The following is a 20868-nucleotide window of genomic DNA, read 5'->3' on the forward strand; positions in this document are numbered from 1 at the left end:
GTCAGCAAATCTAACTCTAAAACAAAGCTGCAAATGATGAAATGTGATCAGAAATTGTAGGAACCTAAACACAGTGAGACAAAGTCTCGAGCGAAATTTGGAACAAGCCTATAACGTCATAGTCAACCCATTAATTTTCACGTAATTATATTGGCTACTTTACAAAAAACATTCTTTTTGTAGAGTCTAGTAAAATATTAAAAGGTGGTCGCAACTGCGCATCTGCATCAGATAAGTACTTGTTTTTTACGAGCGGTTTCGCGTGATATGAAAATTAAGAGGAGGGTACGTTACAAAATAAATAAACCCCCTTCTGACTTATTGGTATTTCGGCTGATAAGGTCCTTGGCTGAAAGACTCTACTATAAAACTTCACATTTTCCCTTGAAGTTTTGCTTCTGGGCCAAATGTTTCTAATTTTTGGACAATATTTCAGCGGAGGACATCATGAGCCGATTTACCAGCCGCCCCAATGGGTTTATTTACCAATCAGTTGTATCTCAAAACAAGCAGAATGTCAGAGCCGTCGAAAAATCTTCAAACGATTACAGTTGTATAGAAATCGGCTATCAAAGGATACGGTCATTGTTCCAAACATTTAAACTACAAAAATACCATATAAGTAGTCTTTCTTTTTCTATTAGATTAAAGTGAGGGTCTTAAATACCCCAGAAAATATCAATGGCTAAAAAAGTGGTGTCGTGCCATCGTTATTAAAACAATTTGAAGTGCTGTAACCATGGTTACAAAACAGAAAACGTTTAATAAGCGATGAACAGAAGCGCTTTAGTTCTTCTTCCTAATCAGTCATTCAAATTGTTGTTATTCATCAGCTCATGGTTTTGGTCTTTTAAAAAGTGCCGAAAAGTCAAACTCTATGAAAAAGCCACAAATGATTAGATGTGGGTGACAATTATTGGAACACAAACGCAGTAGAATTGAAAATAGAAAACATAAATATTTCTAACTTAAGATCGTGCTTGCCTAGAATTTTTTTGCTTTTTCAGCTGGTGGCTTGCATCGAAGTATTTGAAGGTTTTACAAAAATTTACCTTTGATTGGTTTTTCAAATTGATCGTGGAAGTACAATTAAGAGAACATTGATATTCTCTTGTAGAAGTATTTATAGTAGTGATAGAAGTAGTAATCAATGGTATTAGTACTGGTAGTATCTCCAAAAGTCTGATTTGAACAACTAAAAAAAATTGATCTTATGGTGGACAGCAGTACAATTACATCCTGTTACGATACTTTATACAAAGACAGACAAAGTAAATGGATATTGTAGGGAGAAATTACATGTGAATCACTTCCGGGAGTTAAAGGGTTAAGTCCTCTGGTTTGTATGTTAAGTTCCTCTGGTTTGTATGTTAAGTAATATGCAGGTTTTTATCTTTTCCTTGCTGTTGTTTATTATGTTCAGAAGGGAGGTGAAACCCCAACCAATTGACACACCTAGCCCTACATTGCACCTTGTTTGCAGAGGTTTTTTTTTTAGCCATTTTGAACTGTATATTTTTTCTTCTTTTTCAATGATCACAAGCGATCCAATGGGCCACTTTCGATATATCAAAATTCTAAAATGGCTCCGAGGCTAGGGGGAATAAAACAAAATATATTTCACCTACTCATCCTTACATTTGGTATTCCTACAAACTTACTTTGTAACATAATCACCTGATGAGCCATATCTACAAAATGGACCTTGGGCGTGACAGTGTGTTCTTATGATCAAAAGTGCAATATGATTGTCAATGACAGTACAAGGTATTTACTTTAACAAAGGCTAAGAAAATACAAATAAAAGCAACGTATGAAGCATTTTAGAATCATCGACATTACGTTATTGTATTCCGGTGTACACTAGAACTTGAAATATTTGTTTTTCTGATAGCGTTCTTTAGAGTCAAAACATTGGGTAATTGTTTGGGGTTTCGTTAGATAGGAGGAGCAGAGGAGGCATGCTGGCCATGATAATACAAGCCACTGAGATTCGAGGATAACTCGTGTGAATATTTCAGACCCACCTAAAACTTTATGAAGACAGGGTTTTTTCAGCCGCTGCCCCCAGGCTATAAAATGTCTCACCAGTAAACCTTTAATTGAGTCCATTAGTTTCTGTTTTTTGAGAACAAATTAAAGACGCATTTTTCCACAGCTACTTATGATTAACTGTCAATTATAAAATAATTCAAATACTACGCGCGCCCTGATTGGCCATAAAACCATTTTACATGAACGTATGTAAACACGGTTTTCGTTCCTCTTTCATCAGTTATTTTTATCTCGTGTTCTCCCAACCTCCCGCGTGTTTACATCAGGCTATGTAAACACGGAAACCATTTGACATTTCTTCATTTACAACTATGATGAGGAGCTTTTTTGATGTACTGCTATATAGATTAAGTAATTATTACTATTATGATGATTATTATTACCGGTTAACTGGCCGATTCTACACAATCAACTATTCCTATTTTGAAAAACATGCACAAAGAAGCAAGAAAAACCTGAACAACATTTCGCTAAGCTCCAATTTAAGAGTGATTATTACATGCTGAATAGACTTGATCGAGAAACTCGTTTTTTTGGTTGAGGTGGTACTGTATCATTGTTGTGCCATAAACATGACAGTTCAGAAATCTGCTGGTCTTATTTTCATCTCGGTTCTCTTGAGGGAGTAATAATGTCCTTTCCAGTCTTTCCAGTTCACTCTATTAGCAAAGGAGGAGTGCTGGCCACGAAGATATAAACCGTTGAGATTCGATTTGTGACACTCCTTGTACCACCAGGCTCCTTTGAACGTATTGGCGCAGTTGTATTCTTCATTGTCATTATCTTGATCTATAGTGGTGAACGGCATACCACGATGATAAACAAGAGAGTCACTTGAATTTCCTGACAAAACGAGCCGCACTATAAGTATTACGTTTGACCAACAATGAGCTGTTCGTAATTCGAAAGAAATCTTGAAATATCACATAAGTTATTTAGCAATAATGATGTGGAGTAAAAGTATTATCAGTAATATATCTATGATTCATGTCAAAGATTCTAGGGATTGAATCACTCAATATGCTATATATTGCCAATAAATAAGTTTGCCGAGGCATTCACCAGAGGTGGATCAGTTCGTTAGCTTAACTGCGCATGATCCACCGGCGAATACCTTTGGACTAATCAACGTCCAGTATGCGCTGTTCAGGATTGCATATCGATGAGATTACTTTTTTGTCTTCCAAAGCTATCGATGTAAAAGGTGTTAAGCATATTTACATTACACAGCACTCTCCTCCCCTCCCCCCCCCCTTACCTCTAAGAATGACTAGAATAGAAGCGACGAAAGGATAGTTCTACCTGAATAAGAACCAAGGATCAGCTTGTACTTGTCTTTCTCACTCATAACACCAAACAAGTTATACTCGGCATAAGCTGTGTTTCCTTCAAAGTCCTCCAAGTCCACACGCAGCATGCTGTTATTATCTGAGGTCAGCCGGTGAATCTTGTTCAGTCCCAACCAAAATTCACTTTTCAGGTCACCAAAGTCATGTTTATAGTCGTTCCAGTGGCGGTAGAAATCAACCGAGCCGTTCAGTCTTTTCTGGAACACTGTCCAACCACCACCGGCTGTTGTTTGGTCACAGAATACATCAAAGGCAGGCAAATTGTCAAGTTTAATGATGTACACACCGTCAGTTGGTTTACCTGCGGACTTGTGGATTTCTGCGCAGTTTCTTTTGACTGAAAATCAGTAAAAACAAACAAAAAACTTGAGTGGGACTTGAGTGAGTAACTCCTCGCGTACTACGAGAGACTGGCCCACACAATTCAGTTATTTCACCTTCAACTTGGCAGGTTTGTCTACTGAATCTTTCCCGACAGACACTACGAAAACCTTTATAGGTGAATCCAGCTTGACAGGTGCCTCTGTTTAAGCATGGGCTGCTGTTGCATGGATTCTGTTAAAAAAACAAAATAAACTTTTGTGCAGATCTTCTTTATGTCAAGAATAAGATCACTTTAGCCTAAGAAAATGAAATAATCTCTTCTACCATCTTAGTTTCGTAAGAATGTGAAATGTTACCTCGATGGCAAGATATGCGTAACCCGGACTGTTCACGAGAAGAAATGGAGCATGCTTTTCCTCCGTGGCGTTATTCAAATCGCATTTTTGGCTTCCTCCTGCAACAGGTCCAACATTGATGGACACACAATTAGGCTCCATATAACACATTACTCTACAGCTCCCTTCGTTTGGCACCTCTACACTTTTGATCGCGTGATTTTTCATGGCCATGTTCGGTATTGGGTCCTTGAATTTGATTTGTCGACAATCGTCGTCTGTGGTAGGCAAAACAAATATATCAGTTATTTTCCACTCACTCGAGATGATTCATTTCTTATTTTCACTGATGAAAAAGGCACAGTAAACCACTTTATTTCGAAACTTTACTGCATGAGAACGCTAACGAGTTTTCCCTAAAGTTGATTCTCATCTCTTGATATTCAACGTAACTGACATGGGAGGCTTTCATTACTAAAAATTAATCTTTGATTGTGAATTCATGAGCGGAAAGAAAATATTAAAAAAATATCAAGAATATTTTCATAGCGTTCATTACCACACCACGATATCTTTGAATCGTTTGTTTTAATTCATCATTTTGAGCCATTGATGTGCATGTGGTGAGGTCTTTTTTAATTTGACTTTTCTGTATCTTTTATTCTATAATAAAAGACATTTTGAGTTAGATAACGCGGATTGTCTGCTGAAAGAACGAAAGAAATTTAAAAAAGGGATTTATACTCACCGGTGCAACAGAAGCATGGTGGGAGAATAATTCCAAGGAAGATATAGAGAATACTGATGATTGGTTGAAGAGAAAACTTGAACTGCGTCGCTATAAATAAATGATTCTAAATTCATGGTAAAAAATATGATAGTGAGTGTCCCAAAATATAAACCTTCCGCTTTCCTTCAAATTTGAATGTTAACAAATGTTAGGCAGGTGCCAGCTTTGTCTAACTAAAGAGACTTTTAATTAGCACAATATTTCGAAGGCAAATACTTCGTCTAGTTTCGGAATTGGTCTAAAACACGTTGTTATGCAAACAGCTTGTGTCATTCCATGCACAAAAAAAAAAAAACCTAGTATTAACTTCTTCCTAATAAATATTCATTTTCGAAGGTGAATTAACAACTACAAAAGGCGCAAAAAGAAGAAAATAATAGACCGTTGTTGTTTGTCTGCATTGGAGAATTTTTAAATTCTTACTCTATCTTGTAGATTTCATCTTATTCTGATAAGCCATAATATTCTATAAAGCTTCGGAGAAGAACGAAATAGAGCGTATCACCGTTATTGGAGCTGAGAGGAGTCTATCAATATGTTTATTTCCAGCCTGTTTAACTTTGAACTTGCGGCAGTTCGGTTAAGAGCAAGAAACAAATTTTTGTAGACTTGCTACCAACAAAGATGTCAGATCACTTCTGAAATGCAAAATGTTTACAATTTATCCTTTTTTATCTCAAAATATTCTTCAGGAAGATAGAACAGCATTGCACATTATTAATATGAAGATTAACTTTGTAGTAACTTTAAATTGAACAATGCGATAGAATGTATGTAAAGTACAGAGGCCTAAGTTTTTTATGGCTCGTTTTGCTCATAGTAGTTGGTATTAAACATCACCCGATTTTATCTTAGTTAGACTGGTCGCAAGCTTTCTATGACTTTCGGATGATATTTGAGAACTTCAACCTTAAAACTTTCAAATTTGAGACAGACAGGGTGAGACAGAATCGTGTGGCTGAATTGACAGAATTGTTCAAATTGTTCAAAGAGGCTGTTATTAACGACAAGGTAACTTAGGTCTATCAACTGAGTTGATAATGCAAATGATCTCCATAAAGGGTTTCTAAGGCTACCATTTCGAACGCCCCTCAACAGAGCTTTATTAATAACATTATTTTCATCGTCGCTCGACATAACTCCTGTAAATACGTTGACCCTCGCGCAAAAAATGGAAAGTAGCTTACAAATATATTTTCTTACCTTCTGACTGACAAAATGTTTGTTGAACTTGATATTGTGTTTGGCTATCCAAGAGGGAAAGTCGCGTCTTGTTGCCCTCTAGAGAAGTGTTTGAAGTGCTGTAACTATGGTTACAAAATAGAACGGTTTAATGAGTGGTGACCATAAACGCTACAGACCTTCTTCCTGTTCAGCTGTTCTACTTATTTGTAGTCATCAGATCATTGCTTTTGTGTTAACTGTGGGTGAGTGGTTTTCTCCAAGTAACATTGGACAAGTATATTAGTCAATGAAATACCTCAATAAAAGTCCAGCAGATGAGTTTTGAAAAAGTCAGCAAGTCTAACTCTTAAACAAAGCTGCAAATGATGAAAATGTGATCAGTAATTGTAGGAACCTAAACACAGCGAGACAAAGACTCGAGCGAAATTTGAAACAAGCCTATAACGTCATAATCAACCCATTAATTTTCGCGTAGTTATATTGGCTACTTTACAAAAAGCATTCTTTTTTAGAGTCTAGTAAAATATTAAAAGGTGGTCGCAACTGCGCATCTGCATCAGATGAGTACCTTTTTTTTTACGAGCGGTTTCGCGTGATATGAAAATTAAGAGGAGGGTACGTCACAAAATAAATAAACCCCCTTCTGACTTATTGGTATTTCGGCTGATAAGGTCCTTGGCTGAAAGACTCTCCTATAAAACTTCACATTTTCCCTTGAAGTTTTGCTTCTGGGCCAAATGTTTCTAATTTTTGGACAATATTTCAGCGGAGGACATCATGAGCCGATTTACCAGCCGCCCGAATGGGTTTATTTACCAATCAGTTGTATCTCTAAACAAGCAGAATGTCAGAGCCGTCGAAAAAATCTTCAAACGGTCGTCAAAGGATACGGTCATTGTTCCAAACATTTAAACCACGAAAATACCATATAAAGGGTCTTTCTTTTTCTATTAGATTAAAGTGAGGGTCTTAAATACCCCAGAAAATATCAATGGCTAAAAAAGTGGTGTCGTGCCATCGTTAATAAAACTATTTTAAGTGCTGTAATCATGGTTACAAAACAAAATATGTTTAATAAGCGATGAACGGACGTGCTTTGGTTCTTCTTCCTAATCAGTCATTCAAATTGTTGTTATTCATCACCTCATGGTTTCGGTCTTTTAAAAAGTGCCGAAAAGTCAAACTCTATGAAAAAGCCACAAATGATTAGATGTGGGTGACAATTATTGGAACACAAACGCAGTAGAATTGAAAATAGAAAACATAAATATTTCTAACTTAAGATCGTGCTTGCCTAGAATTTTTTTGCTTTTTCAGCTGGTGGCTTGCATCGAAGTATTTGAAGGTTTTGCAAAAATTTACTTTTGATTGGTTTTTTTCAAATTGATCGTGGAAGTACAATTAAGAGAATATTGATATTCTCTTGTAGAAGTATTATAAATAGTAGTGGTAGAAATAGTAATTAATGGTATTAGTACTGGTAGTACCTCCAAAAGTCTGATTTGAACAACTTAAAAAAAATTGATCTTATGGTGGACAGCAGTACAATTACATCCTGCTACGCTCCTTTATACAAAGACAGACGAAGTAAATGGATATTGTAGGGAGAAATTACATGTGAATCACTTCCGGGAGTTAAAGAGTTAAGTCCTCTGGTTTGTATGTTAAGTAATATGCAGGTTTTTATCTTTTCCTTGTTATTGTTTATTATGTTCAGAAGGGAGAGCCCTATTCATTTTAGTTATCAGGAAGTCGAGAGCGCAATCTCATAGCAATTGAGATATGCAATTATTATTCATATGTTATGAAATGATGTAATTATGTATAGAATTGAACTCTGTATTTCTCTTGGAAACTCAGACAAAATGTGAATTGTTTGATGAATAATTTTGTAATTTTGTATAAACTAAGTATGGTGGAAATTATACTAATGAAGACAAAATAAGTTTTAAGTAAGATGCTGAAATGAAATGGCAATGCAATTATATTTTTGACAAAACGCAGGTTACATGAGCTAATTCGTCTAATTCGATTTTCTCATCGAGCAACAGTATTCTAACAACAGACTGAGGAAACAGAAATTTCAACTTTCACTTCCCGCACGATACTCTCTATGTCAGGTCATTTTATTTATTTTCATATCATAGAAGGGCTATACCTTAATGCCCAAAGGGCTGTCACATCAAGAGAATGGAGCAAGAGCATTGCACTTACCCTATGCCCATTCCGATCTCCTTAGCTTTTTTAATAGGCTCTTAAAGTAAAGACTGATAAGGGACCTTTTTTTCCAGCTGGGTCAAGAAAAACCCTCAAATCTGTAAATATTAAAGCTGCAAAATTTTCATGCTACACCATGTTAGAAAAAGAGATATTTTAGAACTTCAATTTTCAACTGAATAAATATTTATATATATTTTTTTTTACGCTGTGGAGCCAATCTATGTAAATTCTTCTTCCCAACCATTCTTTGAGATGTCACACAAGGCTCCCAGAGTGTTGCATGACATTCCAAAACCACTGCAAAGGAGATTAACCCAGGCATAAACTAAGGTGTCTCTTCACTTGCACCTAACACTGAGAATCTCTTTTGGAAAGGCCTTTCCTTGCAAGTGTAAGCACCCGTGAAAGTCTTCTCCACATCTTCTTCATCATTCAAATCCTCATTACTTGATTGTGTTGCTTTGATTTGTTGATCCACGGAGCCATTGCTCTGGTGAATGAAATTGTGTTCATCAAATAAAAGATATAAGTACTTGGTTGTTTCTGCTAAGACAAAAGACTCCATTCTCTACTCCTGCTGATGCGTTTTCACATCTTTTATCTAAAAAAAATTAGTATGAAACCCAATTAGGGAGACATCTTTTGATAAACTATCCCCTTCAATCCTTTACACATAAACATCAGTGTTAGTAGCCATATTCTATAATACCTTCAATTTTCCTGGAAGTAAAGTAAAATCCTTAAAATTTTTTTATTATACCTAGTATATGATAATAAGTAAAACCTAAACTATATTTGAAATGTAGCCCTTAGGAAGACAAAATTGCAAACAACTTAGGGACCGGTCATTATTTATCGCCTGGGGGGGGTCGGAGTATTTTTGTTGTCACATCGGAGCATTTACCTGATCCCCCCGTAGAGTATCTATTTTTTTAGAGATCCCCCCTTATCGGTAGTGGAAAGTTTCATGATCCCCCCCCCCCTTTTCTCCCAGCCACCGCCAAATAACTTTTTGAATATGCAAGTGATATTTTAATAGTGGTACTTACGTCTCATGGACCTTGAACCACAACGGTAAATATTTGCTCGTCAGATACGAACTGAATTGTCGAGGAAGTGCCAATCTCAGGCTGTTCATCCAAATCCACGAAAACATAGTCATCGTCGCTCTCTGCCTCTCCACTTTCGGATTCTTCATCCTCGGATTCCACGTCATCTTCATCACTCGACAGTTCTTCTGTTATCACAGTCTCTTTATTCTGTCGGTAATAGTGACATCGAATGGCCTTCACTTTGTCAAGTTTCCGACCCACAGTCGTCAAACCATGCTTGTTGAGATACAGGTCTAGTTCTCTTACCCGCAACTTTTGAACTTTGCCACCCTCGATGAGGTTATCCCATTGAAAGTCCTTGTACGTTCGTTCGGCCTCTTGCCTTCTTCGCTCCTGAGCTGCTCTAGTTCTGATGTCCTTTCGGATCTCAATATCCTTCAAATGATTAACATATGCAATGACGTGCTTCTCTTCCACATTATATTTTGAGCAGAAGCTCTTCATGGTATCCTGATCGTTTCTGATACTGTCAGAATGTTCCTCGTACAGATCCTTAATACATTTTCTTGGAAGGTAATCATCTGGTGTCCTGCCCGTCGATTCCGTCTGATAGATATCCATGAAATGTCCAGGATTGTTTGAATCTGGTACAGGTTGCGGAATTCTTTCCGTTTCTGGACCGACCCATCTATTGTTAGAACACCAGGAACAGAAATTGGAACTTTCTTCTCTTGACTCTTTACAGGCATCACGACAGAATTCCATAAAAAGTTCTCCACAAATATAGTGGTCTTCCATAAACGATTCGATCTTTCGGAAGTATGCTGCACCGGGCGCTTGCTCTTTGTTTCGTTCTGATGCGACCTAAAATTCCTTTTTTTTTGGTCTGATCCCCCCCATTATGCTTGTCAATTACGGCTGATCCCCCCTAAAGGTCTTCAAAAAACCATGTGATCCCCCCCTAAATACTCCGACCCCCCCCAGGCGATAAATAATGACCGGTCCCTTAGCTTGGTAATTGGGCGATCAAAATCGATCACAGTGCGTGAGCAATTATTTGAGTGAAATATGTAATGTCCAATAAGCTACATATAGTTGCATCTTTAAAGACAGATTTGAGAGAAACAAAATAAGAATGCCTTTTGATTATCTTCTGTTCGAATATACTCATTTTTACATTTTGTATTTTAACGAAGTAATGTAGCATAATGCACTATATGGGCCCTTTTGTCTACGAAAGTGACGTTGAGTATTCATGAATAACAGAGTGATACGTAATCGTAGGTAATCATATAATAAGCGGAAATTACAGAACATTGATTGCAAGTGAGCGAAATTGTTCGAATGCTACAGAGCCTTAGGGGGGGATAGACAAATTCAAAAATCCTTCGATCCCCCCTTCCGTGATAAATGATGACGAGCCCTTACTCTTCTTCAAAGAATAACAGCTGTGTACTAACTAAATCGTTCAGTGTTTCGTGAAGCTGGTGAAAATATGAAACAAACCTTTTAGAGACTAAAATTTTATTTTTTGGGGCTTATAGCAAGGAGGATTAATCCATTCCTCAATATAAAAAAATCTACAAGATAAAAATCCCATCGAAACAAAAAGAGAACGATCTACACAGCCATAGAAAGTTCAACGAACGTTCACTAAGCCGGCAAACCCATCAATGTTTATTTTAGCGCTTAACAAGCTTGATCAAGTCATTAGTTTTTGCTAAGTAGGTACTTAATAATAATTATGACATAAATATGACAGTTCGGAAATCCACTGATCTTATTTTCGTTCTCTCTCTTGAGGGAGTAACGATAATCTTTCCAGCCTTTCCAGTTTACACCATCAGCATAGGAGGAGTAATTGCCACGACGATACCATCCATTTAGATTTGACGCATGACACGTGCTGTACCACCAGGCTCCTTTGAATGCAATGGCGCAGTTGCGGTTACTGTGATGATCATTATCGTGATTTCTAGTGGTGGCTGGCCAATCATGAGGGAGAGGGGAACTAGTGTTTCCTAAAGAACAAATTTGGCATTAACGGTAATAAAAAGCAAATAAAATAAGAATTTACATAACCCTTATCAAACGTCCCTGTGAAATAAGATCATTAGCTTGATATTGTTAATAAATAAATAATTTGCCGAGATATTTATCACACTTGAATTGTTCCGTCGGGCTAATAGGACAAGATCCGTCGGCGAACACTTTCAGATTTAATCAATGTCTAGTCTGTGCTGTCTAAGATTATTGTATTTCGGTAGGCTTACCTTATCACTTTTATTCCATCTTTGGAACCTATTGCTGTAAAAGAATTGAAGCTTTTTTACTTTAATTTACGCTCTCCTTCCCCGTAATAATAAAATGGAAAAAACCGTTATACCTGAGTAGGAATCACGAATCAGCCTCCACTTGTCATTCTCACTCTTGACATCAAACGTGTTATACTCAGCATAAGCTGTGTTCTCTTCAAAGTCTTCCAAATCCACACGCAGCATGTTCTTACTTTCTGAGATCACTCGGTGATTCTTGTCCAGTCTCAGCCAAAATTCACTTTTCAAGTCACCATAGCCAAAAGCTACTTATGGAAGCTGCAGCAAAGCACGGTTTACCATCTGCAACAGTAATCATTGAATTCAAGGTCACTGCTACTAAACTAAGGTAAGTCTCCTTTAAACTTAATAGGTAAATATAGTAAGGAGGTAGGTAATGAGGAAAAAGAAGATTTTGGTATTTATCTTAAACAATCGGTAAGAGACACAGTGGCATAAATTATTTTTACCCTGGACTCTGGATCAAAAGCAATGGAGACACAGTGGCCTCATCAAGTCACTGCGCTGGACTCCAGTGAACTGACTTTATAGTGTTATGCCTTCCTTTAGAGAACTGTTTGAACTTCTGTAACTCTGGTTACAAAACAAAACCACTGTTTTATACGCCACAGTCGTTCTCCCTGTCCAGCTAGCTGTTTTAATTATTCTTAGTCATCAGATCATAGCTTTTGTGTTTGAATTTAGATGACTGATCTCATCTTGGTACCACTAAAGATGAACGTCAATAAAATAAATGGTGAAACAGAGAATTAACTCTGAAGTGTAAATTAAAGTGCTATTTAAACCCATGAATAACCCACAGGGCGTTAGCCCTAATAAAGGGAAACAGGGAACCACACGAGGCAAAGAAAAAAATCTTTTGACCTAGGTGGGAATCGAACCCACGACCTCCGGATTAGATCTACCGTTACTCTGCCGACTGAGCTACGAGGTCGCACAGAGAAAGTCGGGGACGATTTAGGATGGTGAATCGCGGCGAGGAGAAAGTAAGGGTACATATGAATGTTGTGCCGCGTAGCACTGGGAACACAAAGGGTGAAACAGAGAATTAACTCTGAAGTGTAAATTAAAGTGCTATTTAAACGTCAATAAAATACTTGATCAATGAAAATCCAGTGGAGATAATCAAAGTGTTATGACCAGTTTTAATGTCTTTCAAATTAAAATTCATGAAAACATGAAATTTTAGACCGACAGTTTGTAAACTATCGCAGAAGGTGAACTATGATGGTTTTTTAAGTTTGATGGTTTGACATTTTTGACAGCTTTAGTCTTGTACAGCCAATCAGATTATTTGAACCATTCTAACAGGGATTCTGATTGGCTTATTGTAGCGTGCTTTATGAGAGTATAGAGCATGCTGACGACACTGTTGTTCGCTTTGGAAATAAAGTTTGTTTTGAAAATTGAAAGTAATGCTCGGGGAATTTAGTGGATTCTTTATTATAAAACAAATAGAGAAGCCTTGACTGTGCTCTGTTCTGTTATAAAGCACGCAGGAAGCGGCTAGAGCACGAACGAAGTGTAGCGAGAAACACGAGACGTAGTCGAGTGTTTCTCCGCTCTTCTTGAATCTAGGGATTCTGATTGGCTTATTATAGCGTGCTTTATGAGAGTATAGAGCATGCTGACGACACTGTTGTTCGCTTTGGAAATAAAGTTTGTTTTGAAAATTGAAAGTAATGCTCGGGGAATTTAGTGGATTCTTTATTATAAAACAAATAGAGAAGCCTTGACTGTGCTCTGTTCCGTTATAAAGCACGCAGGAAGCGGCTAAAGCACTCAAGAAGTGCGGAGAAACACTCGACTACGTCTCGTGTTTCTCCCTACACTTCTTTCGTGCTCTAGCCGCTTCCTGCGTGCTTTATAACAGAACAGAGCACATTCAAGGCTTCTCTATTTGTTAAATGAAGCATGCTCACGCAATTGAATTTGATTACACAAATTTACTAGCCATGTTATAAAAGGAAATGACCACCAACTGAAGAAACTCTTGATTGTTAAGCAAATTCTCCCTGTCATCAGCTCAGGAAATATTTAGAGAGCAGTATAGAGAATATCCATCCTGATGTTAGGGTGTAAAGGGTGAGACGAAGGTGAATCGTTTGAGCCTACCACTAAAAAATTTCAAGTTGTTTTCACCAGAGACATGAATTTCAGAGCGTGGATGGTGGAAACCTTCCCGCAGATTCCCCAGTACCTGGGGCGTGCACCTAAAGATATGGACTAACTCACGTCTAAGTTAAAAACTTTACACGAGTTGGGCGCCATAGCCGTAGAGCGAGCCAAAAGAACGGTCTAGGTTTCTTGATTTCGTTTCCCCATCGCATCGAAATTGTGAAAAACCGAAAACTTTTATGTATCATAGATTTTAATCATTTATAAGTAAATAAAGCTTTAAGGAGTCCTCCTTCAGCCTGCAAACCAACGATCCAAGCGATCCAATGGGCCACTTTCGATATATCAAAATTCTAAAATGGCTCCGAGGCTAGGGGGAATAAATCAAAACATATTCACCAACTCATCCTTACATTTGTTATTTCTACAAACTCACTTTGTAACATAATCACCTGGAAAGCCATATCTACAAAATGGACCTTGGGCGTGACAATGTGTTCTTATGATTAAAAGTGCAATATAATTATCAATAACAGTGCAAGGTATTTACTTTAACAAAAGCTAAGAAAATACAAATAAAAGCAATATATGAAGCATTCTAGAATCATCGATATTACGTTACCGCATTACAGTGTACACTAGAACTTGAAACGTATGTTTTTCTGATAGCGTTCTTTAGAGTCAAAACATTGGGTTATTGTTTAGAGTTTCATTTTAGAAATCGAAGGGGACTAGAACTGAATTAGCGACTGGGTTTACTCTACTGATTTTGACTTAGAAAAACTGATGGCTGCGTGATCGCTTTGTGTTTCGTCAAGTTAAAATACGAGTCAAAATTTAAAGAATCAAAACTTATATAACCGAGATAAGAATAGCATAGGAGGCGTGATGGCCATTGTGATACAAGCCATTGAGATTCGGGCATAATTCTTGTAAATACCTCAGACCCACCTAGGGAGACAGGGTCTTTTCAGCCGCTGCTCCCAGGCTGTAGAATATCTCACTTATAAACCTTAAGTTCAGTCCATTACTTTCTGGTTTTTGAGAAAAGATTAAAGACGCATTCTTTCAGAGCTACTCATGATTAACTGTCGATTTCCAACTATGATAAGGAGCTTTTTGTATGTACTGCTATATAGATTCAGTCATTATTACTATCATGATTGTTATTATTATCGGTTAACTGGCCGATTCTACAGAATCAGCTATTCCTATTTTGAAAAACACGCACAAAGAAGCAAGAAAAATCTGAAAAACATTTCGCTAAGTTCCAATTTAAGAGTAATTATTGCGTGCTGAATAGACTTGACCGAGATACTGGTGTTTTTTTCTTTTTGATACAGTATCATTGTTGTGCCATAAACATGACGGTTCAGAAATCCACTGGTCTTATTTTCATCTCGCTTTTTTTTAGAGAGTATTTATATCCTTTCCAGTAAAACCAGTTCACACCATCAGCAAAGGAGGAGTGATTCCCACGAAGATATAGACCATTGAGATTTGAATAAAGACACCGCTTGTACCACCAGGCTCCTTTGTACTTAATGGCGCAGTTGGCCAGTAAAAGATCATTATCTTGATCTCTAGTGGTGAATGGCAAACCGTGATGATAAGCAAGAGAGTCACCAGAATTTCCTGACAAAACAAGCCGCTTTATGAGTAATACGTTTGACCAACAATGAGCAGTTCGTAATTCAAAAGAAATCTTGAAATATCAAATAAGTATAATTCAACAATAACAAAATGGAGTAAAAGTATTCTTAGTAATATCTATGATTCATGTCGAAGATTCTAGGGATTGAATCGCTAACTGTGATAATGCTAATAAATATGTTTGCCGAGGCATTCATCAGAGTTAAACTAGTCCGTCAGGTTAACTGCGCATGATCCACCGGCGAATACCTTTGGACTTATCAACGTCCGGTTTACCCTGTCCAGGATCGCACATCGATGAGCTGAGCTTACGCACTCTTTTGTTCTCCAAAACTATTGATTTAAAATACGCTAAGCATATTTACATTACTCAGCACTCTCCTCCCTCTCCCCCCACCCCCCCCCCCCTTCTCCCTCTTAGAATGACTAGAATAGAAGCGACGGAATGACAGTTCTACCTGAATAAGAACCAAGGAGCAGCTTGTACTTGTCTTTCTCACTCATAACACCAAACATGTTATACTCAGCATATCGAGTGTTCCCTTCAAAGCCTTCCAAGTCCACACGTAGCATGCTGTTATTATCTGAGGTCAGCCGGTGAATCTTGTCCAGTCCCAACCAAAATTCACTTTTCAGGTCACCAAAACCATGTTTGTAGTCATTCCAGTAGCGGTAGAAATAAACCGAGCCGTTCAGTCTTTTCTGGAACACTGTCCAATCACCACCGGCTGCTGTTTGGTCACAGAATACATCAAAGGCAGGCAAATTATCAGGTTTGATGGTGTACACGCCGTCAATTCGTTTACCCGATTTGTAGATTTCTGCGCAGTTCCTTCTGACTAAAAATCAAAAAATAGAAATAAACAAAAAAAACAAACAAAACGCCCACTTCAAATTGATTAGATGTTGAGTGCTTTTTGTTGCTTTCCTGACTGTTGCTCTGACTGATAAAACTTAATTCTGTACATTAACTAGTACCATTTCTTTTTCCTTAATATCTACCAGCTATATTCATGTAAAGTTACAATAATAGGATTTTCTTTTTTAGCTTTACTTCAGAGGTTAATATTTTGTTCTTGAAGTCAAGTTTGAGGCTCAAGTGAGTAACTCCTCGCGTACTAAACGAGAGACTAGCCCACACAATCCAGCCATTTCACCTTCAACTTTTTTGACAGGTTGGTAGGTTTCTCCAGTGAATCTTTCCCGACAGACACAACGAAAACCTTTGTAGGTGAATCCAGCTTGACAGGTGCCACTGTTTAAGCATGGGCTGCTGCTGCATGGATTCTGTCGACAAAACAAGGTAAACTATGGTGCAGATCTTCCTTATGTCAAGAATAAGATCACTTTAGCCTAAGAAAATGAACCAATCTCTGCTACCACCTAAAATTCGTAAGAATGTGAAATGTTACCTCGATTGCAAGATATGTGTAACTCAGATTGTTCACGAGAAGAAATGGAGCATTTTCCTCCGTGGCGTTATTCAACTCGCATTTTTGGTTTCCTCCTACAACAGGTCCAACATTGATGGACACACAATTAGGCTCCATCAAACACATTACTTTGCAGCTCCCTTCGTTTGGCACCCCTGCAATTTTGATTACATGACTTTTCATGGCCATGTTCGGTATTGGGTCCTTGAATTTGATGTGTCGACTATCGTCGTCTGTGGTAGGCAAAACAAATACATCATTTAGTTTCCACTCACTCCAGATAATTTCTTATTTTCATCGATGAAAAAGGCACATTAAACAACTTTATTTCAAAACTTTACAGCAGGAGAACCCTGACGAATTTTCACTAAAAGTGATTCTCATCTCTTGAAAATTCAACGTAACTGGGAGGCTTTCATTACCAAAAATTAATCTTTGATTGTGAATTCATGAGCGGAAAGAAAATGTTAAAAAAAATATGAAGAATAATTTCATAGCGTTCATTAACGCACCACTATATCTGTGAATTGTTTGTTTTAATTCATCATTAGAGCTTTTTTTAAAAATTTTACTTTTTTTGTATCTCTATTCTATATTAAAATAAAGTTCGGATATAACGCGCGCTGTCATTGGTTAAAAGAGTGTGCTCTATGAGAGTATAGAGCATAGAGCTGAGCTTAAGCTGTCGCACCATCTGCCAAATTGGACAATGTCCGACCTTTTCCAGGACTTTTCTTTAGCCTTTTTTTTTGTTAATTGAAAGTGATATTTCGAAACAAGCGAGCCGGCATGTAGCAACAGAACAAACAAACTAAACAAAGGTTTATAAACATGTTAGGCGCCGTAATTGACGTTATTATAACGTGAGCAGAGACGAAAATCCTCAAAGTGAAAACGAAATGAACAGTCCGAGTTTTGAAGGTTTTCACGCTTAGTTAGATTGCAAGCGAATAGTAATAAAAACAAACACAGCTAACACTCGTATAGTATATAAAGTTCGAGTTTAAAAGCAAAACAGAACAAAACAGGAATGATAAAAAATATAGCCAAAGTGGCATAACTGTTATAATTCATACTAATCATGACGGTGTCAGAGCGACTGCGAGCGAGCGACTGCACTAACGTGGCTAGCTCGGAGATCGCCAGTGAAGCAAGCCTCAGAAATCACATCGACCGCCCTTCGCGTTAACAGTGAGCTTGCTCTGACGTCCTTTCCGATGTGTTGAGTGGTGAAGGCCACATCAGTCACTGCAACCGAGTTTTGCGGCTCAGTCGATCATCTCGAGCAATCTTCCAGTTCCGGTGAATTCGTCTCTCGTTCATTCATAAAATTCGCCTTGAGCAGTTTGTTTACTATTTATCATGTGAAAAAACGTGCGTGTTTTTGTGAGCCACAATTCAGCAGGATTTCACGGAACATTTCACCTCCACTTAGAGACTAAAAAAATTCTGGCAAAAGTGTGAGATTCGACCTGCCAAACTATTTAAGTTTGTAAACAATAGCAGAATGTGAACTTTGATGGTTTGACATTTCTGACAGCTTTAGTCTTGTACAGCCAATCAGATATTTGAACTGTTATAACAACGATTCTGATCGGCTTATTGTACTACGTCTCGTGTTTCTCCCTACACTTCTTTTTCGTGTTCGAACCGCTTCGTGTGTGCTTTACAACAGAACAGGGCACAGTCAAGGCTTCTGTATTTGTTAAATAGAAGAAATTTTGAGTTAGATAAAGCGGATTGTCTACTTTATGGTTATTTACTTTGATCAGCAGGTAGCATATGTAGTTCGTGTAATTGTTTTGAGGAAACGACACCAAAAAGAGGAAACACAAAAAATTTAAAAAGGGATTTATACTCACCAGTGCAACAGAAGCATAATGGGAGAATAATTCCAAGGAAGATATAGAGAATACTAATGATCGCTTGAAGAGAAAACTTGAACTGCATCGCTATAAATAAATAACTGTAAATTCAAGGTAATCAGTATGATAGTGCATGAGCGTTCCAAAATATAAAACTTCCTGTTTTCCTGTAAATTTGAATGTTGACAAATGTTAGGCAGCTGTCTGCACTGGAGTATTTTTAAATTCTTACTCTATCTTGTAAATTTCATCTTATTTTGATAAGTCATAATATTTTATAAAGCTTCGAAGAAGAACGAAATAGAGAACATCACCCTTATCGGAGGTGACAGGAGTTTATCAATATGTTTATTTTCAGCCTGTTTAACTTTGAGCTTGCGGCAGTTAAGTTAAGAGCAAGAAATGAATTTTTGCAGACTTGCTACCGACAAAGATGTCAGATCACTTCTGAAATACAAAATGTTAACAATTTATCCTTGTAACTTGCGGCAATCAAATTAAGAGCAAGAAACAAATTTTTGATTTGACTTGCTGCCGGCAAAGATGTCAGATCACTTCTGAAATACAAAATGTTAACAATTTATCCTTTTTTATCTCAAAATGTTCTTCACTACGATAGAACAGCATTGCACATTATTAACATGAAGATAAATTTTGTAGCAACTTTAAATTGAACAATGCAATAAATGTATGTAAAGTACAAAGGCCTAAGTTTTTAATGTTTCGTTTTGCTCATGGTAGTTGAACAGGGTAGTTAGCATTAAACATCACCCAAACATCATTATCTTAGACAGGTCGCACGCATTCTATGACTTTCGGATGATATTTGAGAACTTCAACCTAAAAACTTTCAAATTTGTAACAACTTTGACCAGAAGGGTGTGACAGAATGTAAAATATCGTGTCGCTGAATTGACAGAAATTTACTCAAAATTTTTCTTGATCATTTCTGCAATCAACGCAATTAGTCTGAGCAAGAAAGGCTTGGTCTAAGAAATATAGATGAGTAACCCACAGATCTCTTACCTTCTGAGCGAAAAAGTGTTTTTTGTACTTGGTTTTGTTCTTGAGGATCACTCAATAATGAAAACTTTATGGTGTCGTGCTTTTCTTCAATTTATAGAACTGTTTGAACTTCTGTAACTATGGTTACAAAACAAAACCGCTGTTTTATACGCCACAGTCCTTCTTCCTGTTCAGCTGCTCTAATTTCTAAAGGGGTAAGTTTCTAAAGAAACTGTGGTGCTGCGTCGGTGGGAGAGTATAGAGTCAGAACGATTGACGAAGGGCTAACGCTCGAAACGTCAGCTTTTTTACCCTTTACAGTGGCTAATTTACGTTTTCAACCCAGTTGTTAACACTAAATTACCTGCTGTTCTAATTTCTGTTAATCATCAGGTCAAAGCTTTTGCGTTTCAATCTAAATGACTGCGGAGTCTCATCTTAGTACCACTGGATATGACAGTCAATGAAATATTTCTATGAAAATCTAGTAGTATGTTCCGAAATACATATATCGCAAGTCTAACTCTTAAACAAAGCTGCAAATTATTTGGTCAAGGCACTTTCAGCGGGACATGTAAGAAGTTTTAGAATTACACAACGTGGTCCTATTTTCCTTGGTGATATGTGTTATGACAGGTCATGACAGGTCTACGTTTTTCAAGTTAAAAATTTATGAAAATATGTCGGAATTTTTAGAACTACACAACGTGTCGCATTTTCCTCACTAAAAAACTCACGTACATAGATGTTCTCAATGGAACCGTTATCTGTTTCTTCCTCTCCTTACGGTTTGGTATTCAATTTGGCTGGTGTTTCGTCCTGAAAACTGCATATGAGTGTCAAATTTAAGTTTCAGCTGCTCGTGTGGTGGAGAAAAAATAAAGTCTCGTGAGACGGCCATAATATTTAAAAGCAATATATGCGAGAGATTATCTGAAGTGAAATCTACATTTTCTGGGTCGTTTCGCTTCAGTCGTTTCACTTGATTCGTTTTGGTCGTTTCGTTTTGCTGTTTCGGGTCTTGGTACATGCCGAAATTATAAACGATATCACCACAAACTAAACATTTCGACTCAATATCTGTCCGCTGAAAAAACTGATCTTACTAGAAAGTGCCCAGAAACTTGGAAAAAATGGCGATGAAATGC

At 37.3% G+C, this 20868-nt stretch overlaps 3 protein-coding genes and 1 pseudogene across 5 annotated transcripts in view; 1 reads left to right on the plus strand and 3 right to left on the minus strand.

The window, feature by feature from the left end:
- Positions 1-20868, plus strand: part of LOC113677429 (putative tRNA N6-adenosine threonylcarbamoyltransferase) — a 272358-nt gene that overhangs the window by 149136 nt on the left and 102354 nt on the right. The gene's annotated exons all lie outside the window — the stretch shown is intronic.
- On the minus strand, positions 2357-4341 carry LOC149047938 (microfibril-associated glycoprotein 4-like). Of its 2 annotated transcripts, none has more exons than XM_089199974.1 (4): positions 4085-4341; positions 3842-3959; positions 3358-3741; positions 2357-2898 (listed from the first exon to the last, which is right to left on the minus strand). In XM_089199974.1, exons 1-4 carry the CDS (start codon positions 4295-4297, stop codon positions 2636-2638), a joined length of 978 nt encoding a protein of 325 aa, XP_089056100.1. In that variant the 5' UTR covers positions 4298-4341; the 3' UTR covers positions 2357-2635. The 2 variants fall into 2 exon arrangements, with proteins under 2 accessions (XP_089056100.1, XP_089056098.1); XM_089199972.1 differs by having other exon boundaries at positions 3824-3959.
- On the minus strand, positions 11021-11811 carry LOC149047939 (ficolin-2 pseudogene; annotated as a pseudogene).
- Positions 14010-18931, minus strand: LOC149047940 (microfibril-associated glycoprotein 4-like). Of its 2 annotated transcripts, none has more exons than XM_089199961.1 (5): positions 18713-18931; positions 16830-17083; positions 16575-16704; positions 15876-16256; positions 14010-15399 (listed from the first exon to the last, which is right to left on the minus strand). In XM_089199961.1, the coding sequence occupies exons 1-5, from the start codon at positions 18798-18800 to the stop codon at positions 15137-15139; spliced, it is 1116 nt and encodes a 371-aa protein (XP_089056087.1). In that variant the 5' UTR covers positions 18801-18931; the 3' UTR covers positions 14010-15136. The 2 variants fall into 2 exon arrangements, with proteins under 2 accessions (XP_089056087.1, XP_089056089.1); XM_089199963.1 differs by lacking the exon at positions 18713-18931 and adding an exon at positions 17974-18111.

Source organism: Pocillopora damicornis, chromosome 3 (assembly GCF_964200805.1).
Source record: "Pocillopora damicornis chromosome 3, jaPocDami1.2, whole genome shotgun sequence".
Taxonomy (NCBI): domain Eukaryota; kingdom Metazoa; phylum Cnidaria; class Anthozoa; order Scleractinia; family Pocilloporidae; genus Pocillopora; species Pocillopora damicornis.

Bases quoted from the DNA above. Each gene is read 5' to 3' on its own strand.
- LOC149047938 (XM_089199972.1), bottom strand. From the start codon at position 4,297: ATGGCCATGAAAAATCACGCGATCAAAAGTGTAGAGGTGCCAAACGAA. The intron at 3,742-3,823 runs GTGGGCCAGTCT...ACTGATTTTCAG, and splicing joins AGGTGAAATAACTGAATTGT to TCAAAAGAAACTGCGCAGAA. The intron at 2,899-3,357 runs GTAGAACTATCC...TCGTTTTGTCAG, and splicing joins GATCCTTGGTTCTTATTCAG to GAAATTCAAGTGACTCTCTT.
- LOC149047940 (XM_089199961.1), bottom strand. From the start codon at position 18,800: ATGCAGTTCAAGTTTTCTCTTCAAGCGATCATTAGTATTCTCTATATC. The intron at 17,084-18,712 runs GTGAGTATAAAT...TGCCTACCACAG, and splicing joins ATTATGCTTCTGTTGCACTG to ACGACGATAGTCGACACATC. The intron at 16,705-16,829 runs GTAACATTTCAC...TTTTGTCGACAG, and splicing joins ACACATATCTTGCAATCGAG to AATCCATGCAGCAGCAGCCC.